This window comes from Protomyctophum bolini (genome assembly GCF_963924005.1).
Source record: "Protomyctophum bolini genome assembly, chromosome: 10".
NCBI lineage: Eukaryota > Metazoa > Chordata > Actinopteri > Myctophiformes > Myctophidae > Protomyctophum > Protomyctophum bolini.
Genome location: NC_137871.1, coordinates 39,642,755 through 39,670,254, shown reverse-complemented (window position 1 = coordinate 39,670,254; position 27,500 = coordinate 39,642,755). Strand labels below are relative to the sequence as shown.

General features: G+C 44.3%; 1 protein-coding gene across 9 annotated transcripts in view; it reads left to right on the top strand.

The window, feature by feature from the left end:
- LOC308322824 (transcription factor COE3) overlaps positions 1 to 27,500 on the top strand; it is a gene marked incomplete at its 5' end in the record, with an annotated part of 134,074 nt that overhangs the window by 64,821 nt on the left and 41,753 nt on the right. For 7 of the 9 annotated variants that reach the window (XM_080774297.1, XM_080774294.1, XM_080774291.1 and 4 more), the window contains 4 exons: positions 13,770 to 13,851; positions 14,933 to 15,050; positions 20,251 to 20,384; positions 22,269 to 22,395. In XM_080774297.1, the coding sequence (XP_080630423.1) occupies positions 13,770 to 13,851; positions 14,933 to 15,050; positions 20,251 to 20,384; positions 22,269 to 22,395 (461 nt within the window). The remainder of the gene's footprint in view (positions 1 to 13,769; positions 13,852 to 14,932; positions 15,051 to 20,250; positions 20,385 to 22,268; positions 22,396 to 27,500) is intronic. The other 2 variants (XM_080774292.1, XM_080774290.1) reach the window with 1 other exon arrangement.

Below are 27,500 nucleotides of genomic sequence, written 5' to 3'. Positions count from 1 at the left end.
TTGGTGTGAGGGGCGGCTGAGGTAGAAACAGGTTGCGAGATGTGGTGGCTGGCACCTGACGTGACTGTCAATTGTGTCTGCAAAGTACTCACAATCTGCTGTTTGTCATCCTCCCGCTGGGTGGCTGAGGTGGCCTGGTGTATGGCTTGAGAGCCATGAGAAAAATGCAGTTTGTCATCCTCCTGCTGGGTGGCTGAGGTGGCCTGGTGTATGGCTTGAGAGCCATGAGAAATATGCAGTTTGTCATCCTCCTGCTGGGTGTTGAAGTGTGTCTTGACGTAATCATCAGTGCGTTGTCTTGACACCGAACGTGACAAAGGGGGACTGGTGATGGACGCCACCTCACTTTTAAAACTGCCTTCTTCTGCAAAAGCTTCTGCAAAAGCTTCCAGCACCTCTGCAGCAGCTAAAGCAGCTTTAGCTTCGCCCTCCTTGTCCAAAGCATTTAGTGTTGCATCAATGCGTGTCCTCTCAACCTCCAACTCTATTTTCCGTTTGGCATATTCAGCTATCGTGCGTGCAGCTTCTGCCTTTGCCCGTGCTTCTGCTGCAACTTGGCTTGCATGTGATTTAGAAGTATGAAGTGAGCTGGCTGCTGTGTTACTTGCATGTGACTTGCAAGTGTGATGTGAGGCTGCTCCACTGCTTGAATGTCTCTTACTGGAATGAAGTGACGATTTTGATGAAGATTGTCCACACTCGGATCTGACCTCCAAGTTGGATACTCCGCTGACATTCGGAACGTCTGACATCTTGCTCATGCTGTATGGCTAAGATTTTTTACTCTTCTGCCCTCACCACACATTGTGTGGCTATGCAGCGAGCTAAACATATTTCCATAAAAAGTCAGTCAGAGAGGAGTGGATCTTGTTTGACCAATCTTTTATATAGAAGATCTTTTTGTAAAACTGTGACAAAAGACAGAAAAAAGAGCATTTGTAAATGTCCCATAAAATTACACAATTCACATAATCACAGAACTCCAAATACACAGCTCTTTCAATGAAACTTAACATTTAGAAATGTATTCGGAAAAGTACTTACAATCTTTGGCTCTTTAAGCACAAACAAAAAACCTAACTGTCAAATGAAGCTGGCTTCTCATACTGAGCTGAATTCACACTGAGTGAGCCTAAACTCCCTGCACTGCAGCAGATTATGCCTTGATTGCTCACTCAATAGGCAGCACCTGGATTAATTAACAAGAGGAACTCTGTGCAGAAAACAAGAAACAAAATATATTGGCCTGCCCATAAAGGGTGCTAAAACACTGAGGCCAGAACAATAGTTGTTATTTTATAGTTCAATTTATTCTATACTCAATTTATTCTATACCCAGAGACTGGGGGTCGGGACCCATTTATTAGAGACTGGGGGTCGGGACCCATTTATTAGAGACTGGGGGTCGGGACCCATTTATTAGAGACTGGGGGTCGGGACCCATTTATTAGAGACTGGGGGTCGGGACCCATTTATTAGAGACTGGGGGTCGGGACCCATTTATTAGAGACTGGGGGTCGGGACCCATTTATTAGAGACTGGGGGTCGGGACCCATTTATTAGAGACTGGGGGTCGGGACCCATTTATTAGGTCACGGACACATTTTTATGGGCCACGACTCGAGTAAAAATCACTTTTTAAAACATACTGTATATATATATTCTAATATAATATTATTTTAAAAATAAATAAAATAACTATACATTTTAAAACAAATAAAATAAATAATAGACCATCCAGAAGCTCAAATCATGGCGCAAAGCAACGCGTTGTTTCTTGTAGAGCTGATATTTTCACTAGTTTGGGTCTTGGGGAAAACGCTCTCTTTTGGGTCTCGACCTGAAAGTTTGTGGGGAACCACTGGGTGCACCTCGGGTGGTAATTAATCCGAACCGGGCCAGCACGGACTCCATGTGGTGTGTGTGTGTGTGTGTGTGTGTGTGCTCCCATAGTCCAACAGGGCACCAAACCGGGCCAGCACAGACTCCATGTGGTGTGTGTGTGTGTGTGTGTGTGTGTGTGTGTGTGTGTGTGTGTGTGTGTGTGTGTGTGTGTGTGTGTGTGTGTGTGTGTGTGTGTGTGTGTGTGTGTGTGTGTGTGTGTGTGTGTGTGTGTGTGTGTGTGTGTGTGTGTGTGTGTGTGTGTGTGTGTGTGTGTGTGTGTGTGTGTGCTCTCATGGTCCAACATAGGGCCGTCCCACCCCAAATGTATTCATTTTTCTAACCCGTTAAACTTTGGTTCCATGCAGCCACACGGTTCTTAAACTTTGGTTCCATGATGCCACACGGTTCTTAAACTTTGGTTCCATGCAGCCACACGGTTCTTAACGCCAACTTCACATGATTTCTTTCTTTCCTTTCGTTTGAAATCGGAGGTCACATTATATAGTTGGTTTATCTTCACACTGCGACTTCTTTCAATGAATAGAAATGTTATATTTTAACCAATCTGTATACGGTAGAGAATGTTGATACATGAATAGAACATCTGCAATATTTTGTTCCCAAACATTTTCAAGTCAAGGACCGCCAAATCGACACTTATTATCACCCCGTGGAACCCCATTTTGAAAAGATATGCCAGGGACCCCCATAAGAGAACACTTTTACGGCTCTAGAAGTGATTCTCAACCCGTTTAATTTCAAGGACCCCCCAGTTTGAACTGAATTACGCTACGGTCGTCGTCGTCCCCCCCCCCCCTATTCACTTTGATGAAAGTCACTCAATCAATTCAATTCAATTCAAGGGCTTTATTGGCATGAGAAAACATACGTTTACATTGCCAAAGCAGAAAGAACAATACAACAATACAGCAATACAATCAAAACAAAAATTATGTACTTTGAAGGTCAGAATCTTCAATAGATCAACTTCTGTGTACCAAGATAACTCGATGCAGGTATAGTGCAGGAATATACACAATGATTAGTCTTTAGGGTGGTTGTGTTTCATTTGATATCCTTCTCCTATCACAGCAACTCACAAATCTTGCTGCTGTGTTTGCACATTGTTGTACTTCGCCCAGCAGATATGGGAGTTTTTTGTCATTGGTCATGTTTTCAAAATCTCACTCACTCAGTGGAAGCACCTGGAAGATTGCCGGAAGTACAATTATAACTCAATGGCTCGAGTGAGCGGAAGTTAAGCCCGGACCTCAAAGCCCGGACCTCAAACGTCATGTGCTGAGACGCACATTGAACGTCGTGAACGTCCGTCCACCTCCATGAAAGTGCTGCAGTTCCTCTTTTCGCCAGTAGGTAGTGGCGGCTTCAACGTTGGATATAGCCTTATACTGGGGGAGCTTGGTGTAGACCCAGGACACCTCCAGGTTGTCAAGTATAGTGCTGAGGCTCATAAACCCAATACCTCCCCTGGTGAGAGAACTTTGGTCTCCCATGCTGGGAGATCCATACACACCTGAACCATTTCATATTATTATCTGCAGTACAGTAACATTACACACATACTACATGGAGTGCAGTGCAGTTCGGTGTCCATACTTATTTACTTAATTGACCCGGGTCACTATACACACACATATATAGTATAGGAACAGAATAGGAACATTATAGGGTCCATGTGGTTAATACTACTAGTATCGTTAGACAGTATAGAGTCTTCGCTGCATAGAGGCTTATATGTATTCTGCGTCATTTCTTTTTTTTATATATAGAATAATGCCTGATGGTTGTGATCCCGCAGATAAAGAGTGGGCTCGAGATGGCAGTGATTCAGATGAATCTGATTGGGCCTCGGTCCCACTGGAGGGAGACTGGGCCTGCTGCAATGAGTCTTCCTTTGTGTCACTGTGTTTATTTGCAGACAAAGAGGCAGGAGAACACTTAATAAGCCGTGAGCTATCTGGAGACTTAGAGAATGCAGAATGTTGCCACTCAATATTTCAGACGGAGCCAGTGAAGTGTGTGCCGGGGCCCTTTTAGCAAAATAAACCGTTTCTGTGTGTCAAGACAAAGTTTGGGGAATAGGAGACCGCGGCCCTAATGTATTGTGACAAAAGACACAGTGAAGGGTGTGTGTGCAACTGTGCGTGCCGTGTGTGCGGGTGTGTGTGCGCAAGTGTGTGTACGCGGATGTGTGCACGTGTGAGTGCATGCGTGCATGCATACATGTATACACGTGTGTGGCAAAATGAGTGAAAGAAAGGACAGAGAGAGAGATGCAGTGTGTGTGTGCGTGTGTGTGTGTGTGAGAGAGAGAGGGACTGTTTTAGTGCTTCATCAAATATTTAGTTTGATTGTACATGGTCCTGTAATTGCCATCTTGGCTTGTGAATTATTGATGGTATGTAGCAGAGCCAAGGAGGCCCTGCGCACGCATGCACGCACGCACGCACGTACACGCACGTACACGCACAGACACACGCGCGCAAAGGCATGTGCACTCACAAACACATATGATCAGACAAACACACACAACACAACCCAACACACACACACACACAAGATCACTATAGCATACAATACAGTATTATGTACAAAAAGAAAGCACAATAAAACAAGCGTGCACAAAAATCACAAACTCTCTCATGCACACATACACACACATGCACGCATGCACACACACACACACACACACACACACACACACACACACACACACACACACACACACACACACACACACAGAGCTTATGGTCCCTGCTATAGTGAATCATCATGTAGTTGTAATGGGCATGAAGCTGCTCTTGTTTCATATCCTAATTAGCTGCAGAGGAGCATCTTGTAAATTATTTGAAGAGGGCATTTGTTCTCACCACGGCAGAGTCAATATTAGACTTTCCTAGACCTTCTTCTAATGAGACTGTGTGAGATTCAGCTCAGCTTTTCCTTCAGATGTTCAGCAGCAAACATGCCTCCAAGCCTTTCCCTTTCTGTTCCCTTCACATTTTCTTTTTTTTCTTTTTACTTTTTTTTTTCTTTTAGCCGTGGCATGCCCGGCAAAAACTCAAACAATATATCTCACAGTTTGTTCATTATACTCCAAACAAATGTAGTGTGAGTGTGAAGCGAGGGGGGGTTGGGGGGGGGGGGATGGTTATGAGCCAAATGCCTGATTTATACGTTCTCGTGTATACTGTGGGCGAAGAATACTAGATATGCAAGTTGTGAGCTCGTATACGCGTGCTATTTTCACGCTTGACACCCTCGTACAACAGACTATAAATTAGGCATAATGGACCACTACACAGCCAGGCAGCGGTGCAGGGTGCACAGCAGCACCCACCGTAGGAGTGTAACCACGGACCCTATAGGGGGTCAAATTGTACCCTCTCAGAGTTGGGACAACCGTGTACGGCGCATTTCACCGTCGTACGTACACGTTAACGCTGTTAACCCATTCTGAACGGGAACCCATTTTGGTGTTGGCATCATGTCGTGCTTTAGCTATTGAAAAATAGCAGATCTACAAGCTCGTAGCGCGCCACCGAGTGGCGCGCTACGAGCTTGTAGGTCTGCTATTTTTGAAAGATCGAAGAACGACTGACATTTTTTAAAATCTGATCTCAGGTCAGAATGGGTTAATCAGACCAGTGTGTGTCCAGTGGGAAACCTCGTATGAATCTGATCTCAGGTCAGAATGGGTTAAAAGACGGCGTTCTCGCTGCGTTCGGTCCACGGCTTCTCTCTCTCTCCAGACTCTGTGACTGTAAACCAATTGAGCCGGGTGTCACCCGAGGATGTGCATGGCACGCACGCTGCCTCGCATCCCACCACGCATTTATTTATTTATCTTTTTATATCATTTATTTATTTATTTATCTATCTTGAAAATTGGAGTGTACAGTCACCCATAGAGCATGGGCGGCCGGGCCTCGCCTGCTCTCCTTGGGTGGTTGGTTTGCAGGGTTTAACGCATTTAGACCTGCGTGCGCTCCATTCTACAAAATGTTCTTCTTAATCGTGACAGTTTTCTGTCTATTATGTGTCAGGGATTCTCAAACATTTTCATGTGAAGGACCCCCAAAAATATAATTATGTAATTGACCGCCGAACCCCATCTGAAAATATGCTGTTCCAGGGAAGATTTGAGTTCAAAACCTTCACTCTGAAAGAATTTAAAAAAATAGCAGATCTACAAAGCTCGTAACGCGGCACCGAGTGCCGCGTTACGAGCTTATAGATCTGCTATTGTTCAATAGCTAAACATAATGCTTAAAACACCAACAGGGGTTCCCGTCCTGAATGGGTTAGCGCTGGCGGGGATGGGGGAGCGGGGGGTGGGCGGGCGGTAGGGAGGGAGGGGGGTCTTTTCATAGAAAGCATCAAACACTCAAAGCAAATGGCGGCTCAGAATTGGAACCGCGGCAGCTTTTAAAAATACCCCCGATAAAATATTGATTTTTTTCCCTTCTTCTTCTTCGTCTTCTTCTTCGTCACTGTGTGTGTGTGTGTGTGTGTGTGTGTGTGTGTGTGTGTGTGTGTGTGTGTGTGTGTGTGTGTGTGTGTGTGTGTGCATGTGTTTGTACTGTATGGAAATATGGAAATACTAAAAAAACCTTTTGAAAAAGTAAAGAGTAAAAAAGCACTTTGCAACTTTTTTTCACTCCAAAACTGAGTTGGCTCCATTAATCGCACCTCTATGCTGTACAGTATGTGTGTTTATACTGTATGTACAGTATGTGTTTGTATTATTATTATTGTACTATACATACAATGTGCTCACACGTATAGTAGAATTGAGAGAATAGACTCGAGGATCTCCCAAAGATAAATGCTTCATTGTGTTAAAACAGATGTATATAATATTCTTTGGTGAGGTTCAGGGTTAGGATCAGGTTTAGGACTTATATGTTTAGGACTTATAGGGTCAGAGTTAACCCATTCTGAACGGGAACCCATTTTGGTGTTGTAGCATCATGTTATGCTTTAGCTATTGAAAAATAGCAGATCTACAAGCTCATAGCGCGCCACCGAGTGGCGCGCTACGAGCTTGTAGGTCTGCTATTTTTGAAAAAAAATCGAAGAACGACTGACATTTTTAGAATCTGATCTCAGGTCAGAATGGGTTAATCAGACCAAGTGTGTGTCCGGTGGAAATCTCGTATGAATCTGATCTCAGGTCAGAATGGGTTAAGCCACATTTATACTTTCATGGTTGCGTGCTGAAAATCACAGATCTCACAACGCTTTGCCATGCCGTGTTGTGAGCGCGTTGATCCACTATCTTTTATTTATTTTAGGTTTGGGGTTAAAAATGTCCACCCGTCACAAGTATATGTAATACAAACGTGTGTGTGTGTGTGTGTGTGTGTGTGTGTGTGTGTGTGTGTGTGTGTGCGTGCATACGTGCGTGTGCGCGTGCGTGTATTATGTTCACCGTACAACGTCTGGAGGGTCTTGTAATTTGAGCCACACATAATTGCTCCAGTATAGTGCTATGGGTGTGGCTCGGGGGATGACATCATTTAGAGTGCAGGTCCTTCGCTCGAAAGCCGTGGCTGATGAAAACGCTGAAGTCAGACTTGCATATTCCCCAACGCAGGCTAAATTAGCTTTAACCCGTTCTGACCGGGAACCCATTTCTGGGGTTAGCATCATGTTATGCTTTATGCTATTGAAAAATAGCAGATCTACAAGCTCGTAGCGCGCCACCGAGTGGCGCGCTACGAGCTTGTAGGTCTGCTGTTTTTGAAAAATCGAAGAACGACGATTTTTTAGAATCCGATCTCAGGTCAGAATGGGTGTTAATCAGACCAGTGTGTGTCCGGTGGAAAACCTCGTATATGAATCTGATCTCAGGTCAGAATGGGTTAACGCGCACCTCTCCAAAGCTCGCTCCGCGGGAACAATTACAAGTATCGGCCGGGACCATACGCCCGTTTCTTCCATTCAAAGAAATGAAAGGCCTTTTGAAGCACTTACATGTTGCCCCCCGGAGGACAGGGTAAGCGGTCGCTTGTAAAAAATGTTCCAGGTCTAAAAAAAAAGAAACCCACACGACTACAACGCCACGGTGTGTATAAGTAGTTCGGTGGTTCTCAAACATTGGCGTGTCAAGGACTTCCAAATTGAATGTATGTAAATTCACCCCCACTTGTAGAATCATTTGTGTCATTTGGGACCACCGGAAGAGATGGTTCCCTGGGGGAGGGGGTCCCTGGATCCCATTTGGAGAACCCCTCCAGTGGTCCTTGAGGGGGTTCCAGGTGGTCCGCAGCTGAATGATGTAGTTGGTAACCAAATGAACCCTTATAGATCTTTAACTCTTGAGAATGTAACATGAACACCAATTTACGCTCTCAAGAGTAACATTATTGTAAAAGAAAAAAATCTGCATTACTTAATTTACAAGAAGTCTATACACAATTAGAGAATGTACCGTTTATAAAGATTCGTTATTTTGATCAACGTTTGCCAACAGCATGGAATTGTGTGTCAACAATAAGAAACATATTCTTTAGTTTTGTGTCTGAGAGGCTAAAATATCATCAAATGGTGTTTTCTGTGGCTCAAATGCTGAATAAATAATGAGCCTTGATATGAAGAAGGTTGAAAACCACTGATCTACGTTTATGAACAGATTGAAACCCCCCCCCCCACGTACAGTAGGAAGTGATTCCAGACTACTGTATCTGATAGAATAAAAGCCATGGGTTCCTGGCTCCTGAGTCCTGCCACCGCGGCAGAGCGACATTAGCCCTGCAGAAAGCCCTATGTTGTGGTCAAACTTTTTCATGTGAAGGACCCCAAAAAGCGATCTTTCTAAAAGAGCAGATCTACAAGCTCGTAGCGCGGCTCTTGGTGCCGTGCTATGAGCTTGTAGATCTGATATTTTTCAACAGCTACAGTAAATATATGAAATAATGGTTAAAAGTGGTTAAAAGCTAAAAAAACGACACAGATGCGTTCCAGGTTCCAGGCCGTGTCAGGGCCCACACCACCGCCGTGTGTAATTGATCGCAAGCCAGGGCAGCGTAATGAGGTGACGGCTTTCCAGCAGCAGACTCTGTCTCTCTCATTATCTTTACCTGGTTTTTAAAAGCCACGGCGAGGAGAGAGAGAGAAAAAATAAGGTTATACAACTAATAACAGAGCCCTGGTTGAGGATATGTCTATTCATTATTTATGATGTTTTAACAGCTATTTGGATGGGGGCAGGCTGTGCGTGCGTGTGCGTTGGGGGACTACATCCTCCTCCTCTTTGCCACTTAAGGCATTTACCAGCTTGTAGACGGTGATGTGATTCTTTTATTAAACTTTATTTATCCTGGTAGATTCAATGGGCATGAGTGGTAGGCCTATATTTCATCAGCAGTGCCTTGCTTCACAGTTACTGAAACCTGTGTGAACTGAGTGGTGCAACTCCCCCCCCCCCCCCCCCTCTCTCTCTCTCTCATTAGCAGGCAACTGCAGCACACTCTCTCTCTTTTTCTGGCACAACAGCGCCCCTACTGGTACTCATTCTCGTGCTCATTAACGTCACAGACACACATAGGCAGGCGGACACGGACATTGCTGGTTGTAGGTTTTTACTCAAAAAGAAAGACTATGAATGAATTACCAATGAAAAAAAAACCCAACTGAAACATGTTGTGAGTTCAAGTTCTGAAATGCTACAGCTGTCAGGAGAAAATCAATCACATCTACACTACAAACTGTGGTCTCTCTCTCTCTCTCTCTCTCTCCTAATGTGATCATCATGCCTCTCCATCGCCTGTCTCCTGTAAACTCTCATCAACAACAATCCTCCATCAGTCTGGACGTGAATGCAACACTGGAGCATTACCGAGCGAGGCTCAAGAATCATGCTGCCCGCGATAGATACTGTATCTGCCTAACAGCTACAGGTGTACAGTATATAGGCTGTATAGTAGGTGGATAAACACCATTATGGTAAACAAACTGTAGAGGGATTCAGAGAACTATATAACTTTCACAACCAGGAGGCATTGTCGGGGCTCCTGGTTGCAGGACGCAAAGGTAAAAGACAACGATTGCGGCTCTGTTTCCAGCGAGAGTTCAAATAGTTGACCTCGCTTCGTTCGCACGGAGCGCTGCGTGCAGGATTGTTCACACCGGTAGCTCTAGCAGACACCGGCGGCGGCCACGGCCTGCCTGTGGAAGCAGGACATTCCGACAGTCCTCCAACTCCACCTGCATCTGGAGAGAGTCCAGGAGCGTTTAGACTCCCCGCTCTGTGCTTCTGTATAGCCGGAGGGATAACTCAGTAGTGCACCTTTTAAAACACACCGCTTTGCTCCATGCGTTCTCCTCTGATGCCCCGACCTCCCATTCATCGCCGGTCTCATCATCCCAGACCTGTACTGTACAAGCAGCTACTGTACATCCGTCCCTCCTTACGACACGTCTACTGTATGTCTAGCTGTCTATATCTATGAGTCTAACCATCAGTGGTGGAATGTAACTAAGTGCATTTACTTAAGTGCTTTTTTTTTAGTTACTTGTACTTGTAGTACTTGAGTATTTACAATTTCCAATACCTTTACTACTGTTTCTACTACTCCGTTTATTTGAAAACCTTAGTTACTATAGTTACTTTGATTATTATTACAAAACATATACATTAAACACTTCAGCCCTACATTCCGTCCATTTGAAAATATCTACAAACCGGTCTTGCAGTTCGGATAAAACCTGAACGCATATATCTATGAGTCTAACCATCTATGTATGAGTCTAACCATCATGTATGATGAGTCTATATAGCGCTCATCCCTCGCTCCAAAGGGAACGAGGGCTCAGTCTTTGATGTGCAGCAGTCTTTTTCCATGAAGAGGACCTGGAATCTAACATTCCTTGTCAACTCCTGCCCAGTGGCAGATGGAGGAGCTCTGGGCCACTGAGACTGCACATCATACACTATAACACCCCCCCCCCCGCACGCACGCACACACACACACACACACACACACACACACACACACACACACACACACACACACACACACACACACACACACACACACACACACACACACACACAGACACACACACACACACACACACATTCTGTCTCAGTCTCTGTCTCTCCATCTCTCTGTCGCCCTCTCTCTCTCTCTCTCTCTCTCAGCTATAACCCAGTCACTATGGACCTGACCTCGTCTCGGTATTCCACTTATTTCTGCTATACCTTTTTGTGTGTGTGTGTGTGTGTGTGTGTGTGTGTGTGTGTGTGTGTGCGGGCTTGTACAGAGCTCGGGAAGCTAGCTGTATCAAAATCTATTTAACTCTGAATTTCACTACACGTCCTTCTGCAAAGGGCCATGGCCCAAATTTCAAGTGCCAAATGGTGAACTGTGCGTGCCGTGTATGGGTGCGCGTACGGTATGTGTGTGTGTGTGTGTGTGTGTGTGTGTGTGTGTGTGTGTGTGTGTGTGTGTGTGTGTGTGTGTGCATGCAGACTCCAGGCTCAGGGCTCTGGTCTAATTCCATGGCAGAACACACCGCCCCAGCGTTGGTCTGATATCGGCGCGGCCGGTCGGGCTCACCAGCCCCTTGTCTCCAGCTGCGTTTTAATTCAATCCCTATTGATCCATATCTCTACTCCCAAGGACTCCAATATCATATGAATGGAGCTCTGGGATGGGTCTCCCCATATTATTGTATTCCATTGCCATAAAGGGCATTAGCAGCCTACAGAGCAGCCCGGATCAAGTTTCAGTCGATACTCGCTAAATAGAGTGTCCATTTTTTCCTCTCTCTCTCTCTCTCTCTCTCTCCCCACAGCGTGTCATTAGAAAATGTCCGTATTTCTTTAAACAACTTGGCTCTGTGTGATTTAACGCCCGCCGACCTGTCGCCGCGCCTCGCCTCGCCTCCACAGCTTTAAATATACATTTTCATCAAGCAAACGGGAAAATCGCTTGGCTTCCCGCAGCGTGTTTTTAAAGATATTGTTACTGTCTTATTAAGGCGGAAATCAATGCAGGCTTCAGAGAGAGAGAGAGAGAGAGAGAGAGAGAGAGAGAGAGACGCCATTTCTATCTCCCGGACTCTGCCATGCAGTCGTGGCGTGCTCTCCTCGAGGCTCCACTCCCAGCATGCTTTGCTTTGCAGGGGCAGCCACGGAAGAATTAACCCATTTAGGCCTGACGTCGAAATTTAAAAAAACAATCATGAAAGTTTTCTGAAATACCTATGTTTCTATATCAGTCGTTCTATATCAATGTCAAAGACCCCCAGAATTATATTTAATTGGCCGCCGACCTCGCATCTGAAAATATGTATAGTTCCAGGGACCTCCCCAGGAGAGAATATTTGAGTTAAAAAGGTTCGCTGTGAAAGAATATTACAAGCTCGTAGCGCGCCAGAGCTTGTAGATCTGCTATTTTTCAATAGCTAAATTACAACATAATGTTTAAAACACCAAAAGGGGGTTCCCGCACAGAAGGGGTTAAGAGGAGGTATTCTGGCGAGGTTATCCCCTGGTTAATGTGACATGGCTGTCTGCGACCTTGCCGCTTGTTAACCGCCCGGATTATTATTGTGATAATGTGGCAATTAAACAGAAAGCGCTCCATCAAAACAGGCGGGGCTTATGGTCCGAGAGATGGATGGGCAGAGATTACCAGGCAGTGGCAAATGCATTAAGGTGGCCATCCATTCTGGCGATATGGCTAGCAGTCTGCACTCCGCCACCCCCACCCCAGCCCAGCCCCCTTGTCAAGCCCCCCCCCCCCGGCTCCCCACAACCCCCCCCAACACTGTAGCGTTATTACAGGCCATCCTCATTGATATCCATTCCAAATCGATACTCCTCCAGCGCTGTAAAAACAGGAGTAAATCAACACACAGGTTTTTTTTCTATGTAAAAAAATCTAAAGATGGCTCTAATAAAATGTCATAAGTCTGGAGGAAGACTCATACAGTATACTATAGCCTACTGTCTTTATCAGACAAAACTATAAAAGGCAATAAATAGACTTGAAATTTGTATTATTTTCTACCACAAGAGGAGATAAGCATTGATGTGAAATGGTATCTCTGTGCTGGCTCTTAATAAACGTGACGGATTTCAATGTAATCAAATGAGAGTCATTCCCACAGGTGGAAATGGAGGTTGTGGTAGTCAGACGTAGAAAGGTAGACGCATCGTTCGGCTCTGGGGCGTATAATGCTCTCAACTGAGGGAAACTCTGGGGCGTATAATGCTCTCAACTGAGGGAAAGCTTCCGCGTTGGTGCCAAGGAAAGTAATGACAGGAAGGGACGTGAGTCTCGTGACTGGACACTGGGGACGCGCCGCATAAGGGCGCCCTCAGTGCGATACACGCTGCTCTGATGAACGAGGCGTCTACTTTTCTAGTGGTGGGGTGTGATTTGGGCTCTGCTTCAGGTGGGGATGGGGGGAGTACGTGGCTCATGGGAGCAGTGCCAGGGTTTATTGAATGGCAGGTGTTTGTGTTTCTGACTAACAAGGTTCATCTTTATTTAGTGAGAGCGTTGGGCTCTTGGTCACTGAAGTGCAACAGAATAGAAAACCAACTGAACTGAATCTGTGTGGCAGGCAATGTTCCCACAGCACGGCTGGGCTGACTTTATCTTGCACTATAGGAGTATTTATGTTATGTTTAACCAAGTGTCTGTGTGGTGACAATACATGAATCTACCTTCATCCAGTGTATGTCCTTCCATGTGGCTGAGAGAAACCCACAGTAGCAACAGACAGTGCTACAGACAGAGGTCTGTGGACTGGAGATCTAATGGTTTGAAGCAGTAAAACCCTAATATATAATATACAGACTAACGTTCTATGTCTTCTGTTTTGTTCTCTGTGCTTCTCTGCAGATTCTTCCTGAAGTTCTTCCTAAAGTGCAACCAGAACTGTTTGAAGAATGCTGGGAATCCTCGAGACATGAGGAGGTTTCAGGTACTCAGATTACAGATTACTGATACATCCGCTGATGATTGAAATGATGTATTAGAAGCAGCGCTGGAAAGTAACTAAGTACATTTATTTAACCCATTTTGACCTGAGATCAGATTCTAAAAATGTCTTCTACATCCTGACAGTTTTCTGAAAAAGCTATGTTTCTATGTCAGTCGTTCAAAAATAGCATACCTACAAGCTCGTAGCGCGCCACTCGGTGGCTATTTGGCTATACAGTAAATAGACAATCCACATTCTCACAATGCGTACTGTAGCAATTGAACCGTGTGAATAATGTGACCGTTCATATTGGGACATTGATATATATAAACTGTTGACCCAGGCATCTTGTTCAGGACTCCATACTGTCCATCCAACCTCTCTGCATGCGTCTGGTGATCTATATAAATGTCTCTGCACGTGTCTCACCGTCACCAGGTGGTGATCTATATAAATGTCTCTGCACGTGTCTCACCGTCACCAGGTGGTGATCTATATAAATGTCTCTGCACGTGTCTCACCGTCACCAGGTGGTGATCTATATAAATGTCTCTGCACGTGTCTCACCGTCACCAGGTGGTGATCTATATAAATGTCTCTGCACGTGTCTCACCGTCACCAGGTGGTGATCTATATAAATGTCTCTGCACGTGTCTCACCGTCACCAGGTGGTGACCTATATAAATGTCTCTGCACGTGTCTCACCGTCACCAGGTGGTGATCTATATAAATGTCTCTGCATGTGTCTCACCGTCACCAGGTGGTGATCTATATAAATGTCTCTGCACGTGTCTCACCGTCACCAGGTGGTGATCTATATAAATGTCTCTGCACGTGTCTCACCGTCACCAGGTGGTGATCTATATAAATGTCTCTGCATGTGTCTCACCGTCACCAGGTGGTGATCTATATAAATGTCTCTGCACGTGTCTCACCGTCACCAGGTGGTGATCTATATAAATGTCTCTGCATGTGTCTCACCGTCACCAGGTGGTGATCTATATAAATGTCTCTGCACGTGTCTCACCGTCACCAGGTGGTGATCTATATAAATGTCTCTGAATGTTTCTCACCAATGCAGGTGGTGATCTCCACCACGGTCAATGTGGACGGACACGTCCTGGCCGTGTCGGACAACATGTTCGTCCACAACAACTCCAAACACGGCCGCAGGGCTCGGCGTCTGGACCCTTCTGAAGGTAGGATCGTACTACGACAATTATACTTTCAATTGTGTGTGTGTATATATATATTTCTTTATTCTCTTTCCGTCAGGGGGAAACCCTGTCCTGTGTGCTGTGTATCTGCGGTACTGCCATGTCGACTACATTTTCCCTCGTGGCATCAATACAATCTTCAGTGTTCATTTACAGAAACAATGGTCACTCTCTGGGTCAGAAACTGATATATACTGTAGCACAGCACTAGTTCAGACTTCCAGTTATGGATCAAGTCACTTCAGCCCCAGCTGATTCATGTTTGGGTAATCTTACTCAATTCACTTCCTTCGGATCTGTGTCTAACCACTTACTGTATACATTTCTCAATTCAGAAGTAGATTTAGCTTTAAGTTTGCATCTGACAAATTATGCAGAATGACTTATGAGTGCGTGTACAGCATAGTGGAGGGGAAACCCCTATATCCCCAACAATGTACAGTAATCAATAGTATAAAGAAGGCAGGACTAAAAACAGAAGTGTCCATATTAATGAAGCTGTAACCAAATATTCCCCTGGATGAAGGAACATGCTTGATAGAGAAGTGGTAGGCAGGGGAATAAAAGTTTGTTTTAAAAACAGAAATATTTTAATATTCCGTAGGAGATTGTGTGAACCTGGACAGAGATAATAATGCTGATATTGCTGATAAGTATTTACAACTGGCGATAATATTATAAAACAAAGCGACAGTAACATATAATGCATAGCATTATATGTTGGGGCGGTGGCTCAGGGGTAGAATGGCCAGATGGCAACCAGAACAAGGTTGCCAGTTCGAACCCTGTGGGCTCCCCCAGAGTTAGTGTCAAAGTGTCCTTGAGCAAGACACTGAACCCCCGAATTGCTCCTGATGTGCTGGTTGGTGCCTTGCATGGTTTCCGCCACCATCGGTGTATGACTGGGTAAATGTACGTAGTAATGCACATGTAAAGCGCCTTGGATAAAGGCGCTATATAATGGCACCATTTACAATATTTTCTTTCTCTCATTGACTGTCCTCTGAGGGAGCAATGGCCAGTGAACATGTCAATTATTCCCTTGCCTTACAGATCAAACAATTTCATTATTCATAAATTATAAACGTAACGCTCCAAGCAGTGAAATAGGGAGCGATGACATTTTCACTGAAGTGGTGATTTTTACTACAACTTCCCCTTATATTAAAACAGGCCTGTTTCCAAACTGTAAAAACCAAACGTGACGTCAACACGGAATCATAACCCTGCAACAGACATGAGACTCCAAAAGCTGCTGCAGATGCATGTTCTCGTTTGATTTAACCTGCTGGGAACACCAGATGGGTGGGGTTTATCACACCAGAACAAAACAGAGACAGGTAAAATGAGTCTACAAAACAGACTTGCAGCCTTTTTACTGTTTGTGTAAACTATCTCTTACACTGTACTGTCCTACAGTATCAAAAGCATCAAAACAAACCCATCTGTTACATCACATCACACACTTTTAACCTAGCAACCCTATTTTGTGCATGTTCATTATAGGTTAAACATTTCAATTTTTTTTTACAATAATTAATTATAGCATATCTAATGCGACACCATCATACAACTAAGTATAAAATACGACTCAAGTGTTTAACCCATTCTGAACGGGAACCCATTTTGGTGTTAGCATCATGTCATGCTTTAGCTATTGAAAAATAGCAGATCTACAAGCTCATAGCGCGCCACCGAGTGGCGCGCTACGAGCTTGTAGGTCTGCTATTTTTGAAAAATCGAAGAGCGACTGACATTTTTTTAAATCTGATCTCAGGTCAGAATGGGTTAATCAGACCAGTGTGTGTCCAGTGGAAACCTCGTATGAATCTGATCTCAGGTCAGAATGGGTTAAATAAGATTTGAACTTTTTTTTATTGACCAGATAGGTATCAACATACAATCCTAAGCATGAACACTAGATGTGCACGTCCTTCATAAAAGTGAAGTGAAGTCTTGCAGAATAAACTTTTCCAGAGTAGCTATAAACTCCCCTTCCGACTTCACAGCCAGGTTCTGTGTGTTTCACGGAGCACTTAAACATTGATGTAGAGAACACCTTTGAGCAGCATTCCCTGCTTCATGGACGTGTCAACATCTCAGCCATACAGAGTACAGAGCCTATGGGTCCTGCCGGGGCCGTGGAGCCCATTGTGTCGCCAACTCCAGGAGAGACTATCAGTGTAGCCAGGGCCCACGGAGGGAAGCTCGGGGCCTTTCATCTCAGCCAGATTGGGATGTTTTCAAAGGCGATAAAAGCATAACATCTGCTCCTGTCTTTGTTATGTACGCCACCCCCCTCCCTCCCCCCACTCCCTCCACCTCCACAAAAGTTTCCACCGACGGCTTCACGCCATTGTGCTCCCCTCATTTATCCCGATTGTAGAGACGCGCCACCACCACCACCCTCTGCGCCCCACCCCACCCTCCGTTCGGCTGTTTGTTTACTGTTGTGACAAAGGGAAATTAATAAGGATGACTGTCGAGTATATGAGGGAGAAAGCTGGAGTTCCCGCAACACCCTCAACAACTGTTAAATGCTTTGGGAGCAAGTTGGATGAATTGTGGTATGTTAAACAGGCTCTGGAGAGAGAGAGGGGCTTTCATCTGTCAGCTCTCTGAGAAACTTTCAAAAGGTGGATTCTTCAAACTGCGTCAGAGATGTTGAACTGGCTTCTACTGTACACTGTAGGAACGGAGACTTTCTTCTACTGTACACTGTAGGAACGGAGACTTTTACTGTACACTGTAGGAACGGAGACTTTCTACTGTACACTGTAGGAACGGAGACTTTCTTCTACTGTACACTGTAGGAACGGAGACTTTCTTCTACTGTACACTGTAGGAACGGAGACTTTTACTGTACACTGTAGGAACGGAGACTTTCTACTGTACACTGTAGGAACGGAGACTTCTACTGTACACTGTATGAACGGAGACTTTCTTCTACTGTACACTGTAGGAACGGAGACTTTCTTCTACTGTACACTGTATGAACGGAGACTTCTACTGTACACTGTAGGAACGGAGGCTTTCTGACATCTTTCAATATGAACTTCTACTGTACACTGTAGGAACGGAGACTTTCTGACATCCTTCTACTGTACACTGTAGGAACAGAGACTTTCTTCTACTGTACACTGTAGGAACGGAGACTTTCTGACATCTTTCAATATGAACTTCTCATATAATGATGTTTCTGATTAGCAGTAGGTATGAGCCAGGTTAGTTTTATTTAATTTATTTAAGTTTAGTTTAGGATTAGTTAACAACGTTCATCCAGGCGGCCCTATTTTGGCCATAAGAGAATATTTAAAAATGTAGTTTGTTTTTATATATAAGAAACTGTGAAAATAGCTGATCTACGACTACAAGGTTCACAACATGCCACAACGAGAAACCTTGTGAGCTATATATAGATCGGCTATTTCTGCCATACGCGATACCATTGTATGACAAATAATTAAATAGGGCTATGTGGTTTAAGGTTATTTACACAATGATAAAACATTAATGATTAAAGGCATCAAATAAAGTCAAATTTCTAAACTCCCCCCAAAATACGAAGACACACGCTTGTGCAGGTGAGATATAAACAAGGAAAATGTAGTCGTTTTTAATATAAAACAGAATAAAATGCATGCTGTCGATATCTTTAACCGGCTTTGATGAGATCTCACATCACATCACATACAGACACGGTTCTGTCACTCTCCTCTCACACGGCAGAGTCATAAATCATGCCCACAATACCATACTGTGGTAAACTAGGTATAGCGTGGCTTCACTGTCTGCAAAACCAACCCATATTATCCCTATAAACCTGTTGTGTCCGGGAATAGCTGTAAAAAGCGTTGGAGCCTGAGCGACCATTTGATTTCAGGCCACATATGGTGCTTCCTGCATGCAGTGCAGATATGCGAGGAGACGAGAGCATTCAGTCAGCCTGTCTGACTCTGTTGTGCCTACATACAGTCTAGCCTTCTCGGAGACACACTACTGTTTATATTGAATGCCTTATTGATCCCCGTGGCATTGAGAAAACTAATAATTGTTGCATTTATTATTAGTGGTCTGTTACACCATCACTGGCCGAGCCGTCTCGCGTGAGGGGGGAGACACAATGTACAGTATAGTATATGCACTTTAGGGACCTCAGGAATATGAATAGTATCTGTTTGTCCTTGATACAGTAATAGCATTGGAATGGAAAATTGTGTCTTTGGTTAAGGCAAATGTTTGACAGCCTCCTAACTCTTGCATGCCATAATTTCCCCCAAAAATGTCCAAACATCTCCAAAACATCCATTCTCCAACATTTTCTAAAAATATTTAAATATAGAAAAAATATATTTATAATTCATGAATAAATATTATAGGCTTAAATGGCTATGCTCAACATTTAAGTGGTATTATAGCAAAGTCTACACAGAAATGTTCATTTAACTCTCTGGATGTCAATGGATCCACACTGAGGACTTTACTGTGTAGTGTGTACCGGTACTCACTGTACTGTACTGTATGTTTCTACATAGTGTACTGTAAGTTTCTACATAGTCTCGCGTAGCCAGACAACTATATTCCACAATCTCCCAATACTATATAAAGTCTGGAACTGCACCTCGCTACACCTGTTTGTCATTTCCCTTCACAAAAATATATTAAAAAAAAGGATAAATTTGCACGACTGTAAAAACTAAACGGAAGCGGGGAGGATAATAAAGTGCACCTCCGTTCTGGTGTGTCCCTGTTTCCCAAACAGTGGGTCGAGATCCATTTGTGGGTCGCGGACACATTTTTATGGGTCCCTTTGTTTTTTGTTTTCCTATATTTTGTTACATTTTTTTAAAACATTTTCCAAATAGCATCAATTTTCATGGATTAAGATTAAGATTAAGATTTAGATTTTTTTGTCAGTAATTTCACGAAGAAATGTCATGAATTAGAAAACAAATTTTTAAGAAGTAGTGTAAAAAAGGGCGATCTACAAGCTCCCAACACGGCACGAAGCGACACATTGTGAGCTTGTAGATCTGCTACTTTCACTCATTTGGGTCTCGGGCGATCATTTCTCTTCAGGGGTCACGGGTTAAAACGTTTTGGAACTGTATACTGTAGTGCTGCTCGGTAACACCGCGTGGCTAACTGGCTGCTCTGCTGTTGTCTCTGTTCCCGATCGAAGCAGCTACACCCTGCATCAAAGCAATCAGCCCCAGCGAGGGATGGACGACCGGAGGAGCCACCGTCATCATCATAGGAGACAACTTCTTTGACGGCCTGCAGGTCGTCTTCGGCACTATGCTGGTCTGGAGTGAGGTGAGGCCAAAGTCCCTGAACACCCAGAATATAACATAGATCTGACGGACGCACTCTGATCCAAGATCTTTTAAAGAACATGTTTTATAGGACGGCCCGGATGGGAACTAATTTATTTGGACTCATTTTCAGCTCGGATTTCTTGTTTTGGCTACTCTTACTATATGTCTTGAAGACAGTTTGTATTTTTACAAAACGGTTTGACCCAGAGCAGCGGAGTCCGTTTCGGTTAGATTTCTCCTTTTCTTTTAGAAAATACCTGTTGTTTTAATGGGAACCATCATGTTACTGTAAAAGACAAGAAAAGAAAAAAACGTTTTCTGATAGATGTATTTTTGAATTTGTGCTTTTAGTATAATATAATGGGGGGTTTGAACAGGTCTCAAAGGCCCGATGGGAATGCACACTACTTTGTTGTAAGTTTTGAGCTTCGAGGGTCTTGAGCTGAAAAGGCCTGTGAAGCTCTGCACTACATAATTGACTAAGTACATTTTCAGTTCAAGTCAGAAAATGACAAAGAAAAAGTAAAACACAAAAAAGCACACAGTGAACGTAAGCACATTCACACATCACACATACACGTGCACACATCTGTCTGTTTCTCTCCCTCTGTTTTACATGCACACGTACAGACACGCACACACACACACTAAATAACACCTGCATCTCGAAGTGCACCGTGCGGCGAGGTCTGCTGCATGTCCCCGAAAATATGTAGATTTTCTGGGCAGGTTTAGATGCAGACATGGAGCATGGTGCTGCGCAGAAGGCAGGCCATGAAATATTGAAGTAGGTGCAGTCAGAGGAGCGGAACACCTGGTAGGGAGCGGAGAGGAGAGGAGACCGTGTATATGAAACCTTCTCGCCGGTCCCGCTCGGAGTTAGCCCACTAAGACCTGGAATGCACCTGCGTCACCTTAGCTTTTAACCGCATTTAACCATTATTTTATACTTTATAACTGTTGAAAAATAGCAGACCTATACGAGCTTGTAGATCTGCTGTTTTTGAAAAATGGTGTGCAAATCTTTCATAATAATATATTCTTTCACAGCAAATGTTTTTAACTCAAATATTTGTTTCTGGGGGGGGGGGGGGGGGGTCCCTGGAACAATATACTTTTAGATGGAGGTCCTTGACATTAAAAGGTTTTAGAGAACTGTCAGGGAGACATATAGGGCTGTATTTTGCGTGTCTTAAGGACCATGGTCTTATTCCCTAACTTGAGTAAACTAAAGACCTGGAGGCGTGATCAATGCTCTTTGGCCACTCAGAATAGCCAAATGCCATTGATCACACCTCCAGGTCTTTAGTTTACTCAAGTTAGGGAATAAGACCTGGTACTTAAGACACGCAAAATAAAGCCCATAGACTCCGGTCTCAGGTCTTTATGGCTTAGACTCCCGTCCCGCTGGAAGCCATCGCATTGCTTCAGACGGTAGCCTACTTTGATCAGTGTCATGTCTGTTGGTGAGAGCAGGCGTGCAGGCAGACGCTGAAGTCCCAGTGCCCACGCCACGTGTATACTGGCTGTATGGGCTGACCCAGATCTGTTCAGACGCCCGGTGGCACGTCAACGTGTTCAGTGTAACGTATTTATATATATACCGTATTATGTATAACCGGTAGACCGACAGAGAATAGGCTGGCCGAAAGGGATTTTTAGATCTTTGCTCGCACGCACGCATACACACACACACACACCTGTGTAAAGATCATAGAAACCTGTCTAATGATATATTGTGTGTGTGTGTGTGTGTGTGTGTGTGTGTGTGTGTGTGTGTGTGTGTGTGTGTGTGTGTGTGTGTGTGTGTGTGTGTGTGTGTGTGTGTGTGTGTGTGTGTGTGTGTGTGTGTGTGTGTGTGTGTGTGTGTGCGCGCGTCCAGCTGATCACTCCTCATGCCATCCGAGTACAGACCCCTCCTCGTCACATCCCCGGGGTCGTGGAGGTCACGCTGTCCTACAAATCCAAGCAATTCTGCAAAGGAGCTCCAGGCCGCTTCGTCTACACTGGTAAGACTTTGTCATCGTTGGCCAGGGTCCACCAGGGGTCAGTACTTGGCCATCTCCTTTATTTTTCTCTCTTTACACCAAATCACGTAAAAAAATGAATGCTGATTTACACACTCAATACACAATTTCCGCCCAACATGTATAATGCCATGGAGGTTCACCTATCCTCTCAACTCTATACGGTAATGAAAGTAAACATTGTCCCGTGTGTGCATGTGCCACCACACGCTACCCTCCTCTTCCAGTCCCATGTGTGCATGTGCCACCACACGCTACCCTCCTCTTCCAGTCCCATGTGTGCATGTGCCACCACACGCTACCCTCCTCTTCCAGTACATTCTCCCCAGGTTGTCCTTCAAGCCTATTGAAGGACAACAGAGCAAAAATGGCTACCCGAAAAAAAAAGCCATATCACGCTCTCAAATCAGTGCTTTTTACCTTTCCCGATTATTCCATCAGAATATACAGATGCCATTCAAAGTAGCAGAAAGGTCAGATGGATGGCTGTTTAGTGTGATAAGTAAATGTCACTGCGACACGGCCATGAAAGAGGTGACGGTGTTAAGGCTTTCTGTTTAACACGTGTTTATCGCTTCTCTGCCTTCTTCCGTCTTTGTTCCGAGGCGCCACCTATTTCAGAAAGCAGGCTATAAGCATGAGGAGGGGAAGAGACAGACAACAGTCACAATGGACTGTCCAGCCCAGCTTACCTTTTGGACGGCTCCTTTTGCAATGCTAATCTGATTCCATTTGGCGATAGGGCTGACAAGCGCTCGGCGTATTGCTTTTATGGCAGTGTGTTGTGAATAGAGCCCCGTTATGTTATCTCACTGTTTCCTATGTCCATTAGACTGTGAGTTCTCTTGAGCAAAAAAACGTGTCGCGAATACCTTCAAAAGAGTCTGTGTTACTTTGCAACCTCAATTTGAAAACATGTTATCACAGCTATCATCGCCTAAGTACTTGAACGGCTTTAAACGCAATATTCACTGCCGTCGTCTCGTCGGCATCGCATCAGCATAGCGATTTCTCAAACCGAATAATGAAATGCGAACATCTGACTTGATTTGATTGATAGGGAGGCAACAAAGCTCCATTTCCCTAATGGCATCACAACTCGAAACACAGACAGGTGGCGGCATCATAATATTGCACAATTTCGTGTAATTCTCCCAAGTCTCCCAGTTCTTCCAGCCAGAATGGGAGCCATATTGTGCACACACCACCAGTTAACCCATTCTGACCTGAGATCAGATTCATTACGAGGTTTCCACTGGGACACACACTGGTCTGATGAACCCATTCTGACCTGAGATCAGATTCTAAAAATGTCAGTCGTTCTTCGATTTTTCAAAAATAGCAGACCTACAAGCTCGTAGCGCGCCACTCGGTGGCGCGCTATGAGCTTGTAGATCTTCTATTTTTCAATAGCTAAAGCATGACATGATGCTAAAACACCAAAATGGGTTCCCGGTCAGAATGGGTTAATCTGATTTACACATACATATTTTAAGATTGGGAATGCGTCAACGTGCATTTGCAAAATGTATTCACTGTGCCAGCAGTAGTGTTGTATTCATGAATGTAAAATGAGGCAAGCTTTTAAATACTAAATAGGCAAAGATGTGTATAATTCAACGGGGAAAGAGAATTCATCCCTATATCCCAGTGATGTCATTTCCTTTAGGAATTTGACTCTGAGATCCTCTGCAGAGTCAAAGAGCATTTCAACACTTTCACGCCTAATTTATACATTGTTGAACGCTGGTTTTGTGCACAGAAAATGCTATTTAATAATAATATTTTGGTTGTACTTTTTCCGAAACAATGATGTGCGGCACGGTATAAATTAGGCATTATCAAACAAGAAAACAATAGGAGGAATCAGGCAAGCGCCGCAGAGAGCTTTGTCGTGACGAGCCACATGTATACGAGACTTCAACCAAAGTCAAAAGTGTTTGATAATGTATCCAAAAGAGACACTAACTTTTGAAGCAGCAAGGGTGTAAATCTTTTATTTTGTGAACCGTGCAGAATCTCGAATAAAAGAATAAGTGTTCGTATCAAAGTGGAGACTTATTCTCGTTCTGATATCTTTTGTCTCTGTGTAGAATTGGCTTTTGTCACCAGATATTCTGAGGATATACCGTTGTTGTGCCGATGAGACATTTTGGCCCATATCGATATCCGATTATAATTAATTGCTGTTATGGCCGATAACCGATATTACCGATGTCGATATGATCTCGTTCTATATTTAAAAATATATAATAATTTTGTAATGTAATGTAACAGGGTATATCTGCACTGCAGGCTTAGGCAAGTCAGATTAAATTTAATTATATATTTTAATATATTAATATTATATTTAATATTGTGAGCTTGTTTATCTGTAAAGACAATCGGACCGATTAATTACTCGGTCCGATTAATTGATTGATTGATTAGGCTAATCGATGACGATTAATAAAAAAACAACTAGAATCGGCCGATACTGATGAGTTTGCCGATTAATCTCCCATCAATAATACTGTAGATCAATTTATTCTCTTGTTGCTATTGACTCTTTTTTTGGCGTTTCTTTTTGCCTTTATTGATAGGAGACAGTATGTAGACAGGAAAGGGGGGACAGAGATGTGGGGGAAGACATACAGCGAGGGTATAGTCGGGATCGGGACTCGAACCCGTGACCCACTGTGGCGCTGGACCACCAGTCAGGTGCCTGGACAGCTGAGCCACGGCCCAGGCCTGTTGCTATTGACTCTTGACCCGTACAGTATGTACAGTAGCCTACTTGGGTTACCCGCAGGGGCTCCGTGTCTGAAGTCTGAATAGCTGTTTAATTATTTGCCTGGTCCCACTTAATTATCATATACAGTATAGGTACGTTACTGATGATGATCAAAAATGTCTTTGTGTAGATATAGTTTAACGTCTACATCAAGGAGTTCTTTCAAAAACATTTCGATATTAGATTTTTCGACATATCGCCCAGCTCCAGGAGACACTAAACTGTATTTCCCATTCCACAGACTTCAACAAATACCTAGCAGACACAGCCATGGTGTGGAAAACACAGCACATGTCAATAATCCGGAGCAGACGTGATATCCATATTAGGGATCAATATCACCCGTCTCGCTTTCAGGCACATGAACCTGGCTGGACCCATATCATTTACTTACAAAAAAAGAAGAAAAATATCACACTGTCTCTGTACTCGCTTTGTTATTCCTCACTCCACCTTTTACCTCAAACCCTGGATTCGTTCTTCATCCCTACTTTATGCTGTCATCTCAATTTCCCTTTTTCTCCCTCCTCTCGCCAAAATCTCTGACTTTCCTCCTCTCTCCATCATCCCCACAGTTTCTCCCTCTCCCCGCATCGCCTCCACCAATGCCCCCCCACCCTTCACACGCACGCACGCGCACGCGCACGCACACACGTGCACGCACACACACACACACACACACACACACACACACACACACACACACACACACACACACACACACACACACACACACACACACCTAGACTTCCAGTCTCCCTCCCTCCCAGCCTCACTCTCCTGGGCTGCAGATCCCCAGGTGCAAAGCTGGAGGAGGGGAGGGGCTGAAATTAATGAGAGCAGCCTGGAGGTATTGACTTTCCTGGGAAAACACAGCTCTCTAAAAATCAGTGGCCAAGTACTGCAATAACTCAGCACCCATCGATCCCCCCCCTTCCCCATAGGGCACATTGATCTATGCATTACAAGCACTGAGGCTGGCGGCATAGATCCAGCAACGAGCTCAACACAGCCTCGCTCTCTCTCTCCTCCTGCTCGGATGATGAAACCCCCCCCCCCCCCCCCTCTCTCTCTCTCTGTCTCTCTACAGCGAGCGGCCGCTGCCACCCAAACACCACACGCTAATATACAGCGCCATGCAGCCACGAGCAGTTTAGCCCATTCTGACCTGAGATCAGATTCATACGAGGTTTCCCACTGGACACACACTGGTCTGATTAACCCATTCTGACCTGAGATCAGATTCTAAAAATGTCAGTCGTTCTTCGATTTTTCAAAAATAGCAGACCTACAAGCTCGTAGCGCGCCACTCGGTGGCGCGCTATGAGCTTGTAGATCTGCTATTTTTCAATAGCTAAAGCATAACGTGATGCTAACACCAAAACGGGTTCCCGGTCAGAATGGGTTAGGGAATAGAACCGGCAGTGATCAAATTGAACTACAACAATGATGACAGATCAAGTCGTTGGCAATTTCCAGACGGTTCCTCCCATGGGGTGGCCGTCCCACGTTTTGATTTGAGAGATGTTGTTTATATGCATGAATTCACGAAGGGTCATAATTCACTCACCTTTGAGTTATATTTTTTTTATATATTATTTTATTACAGCGAGGGTAACTGTTACGAACGTAAAATAAATATAAATAAATAAACAATAACTCTTTGATTAGAGTGAATTCTAAAAATACAATTAAATCATTAGACTCGTCGTTAAAATGAAATTAACCCACATGGATTTGTCCTTGGTTGCATTGTATCTAAAGAGGGATGTTGACCACTTACATTATGTGTGCTGCTGACACATGCTGTCAGGACAACAGCACCTCATACACAGTGCCTGGGGGACTTAAGATAGACATGTCACTCTACACATTTAACATTGGATTTGTAGGTGCATTCAAGCAGCATTTTAGAAAAGGGCAAGGGCAGGATGTGTATAGTAAATGATCCACCAGTATACCTACACTGGCCCAGAGTACCATTGAGTATAGTTGCACTAAATACAGTGAAATGCATTAAACATAAATCACGACCATTGCAAGACATGGACATAATTCCTGATAATTGGACGACTTTCTCTTCTCTCTCTGTCGGGGTGCTACCCCCGCATGTAGACTTGAGTGCTTTGTTTAGCGCTCTGAGGTGCCATAATATCGTGATGTACATGTAGAGTAGAAGTCAGGCGGAGTGGCTGTTATTTCCCTAGCCTGGGGGGGCTTCAACCTCTGGGGCAGCCCCTGGCAAGCCTCAACACGCCTGCATCCCCCATAACACACAACACTCTTGGCCTGGAGGGAGGAGAGGTGTGGTTAT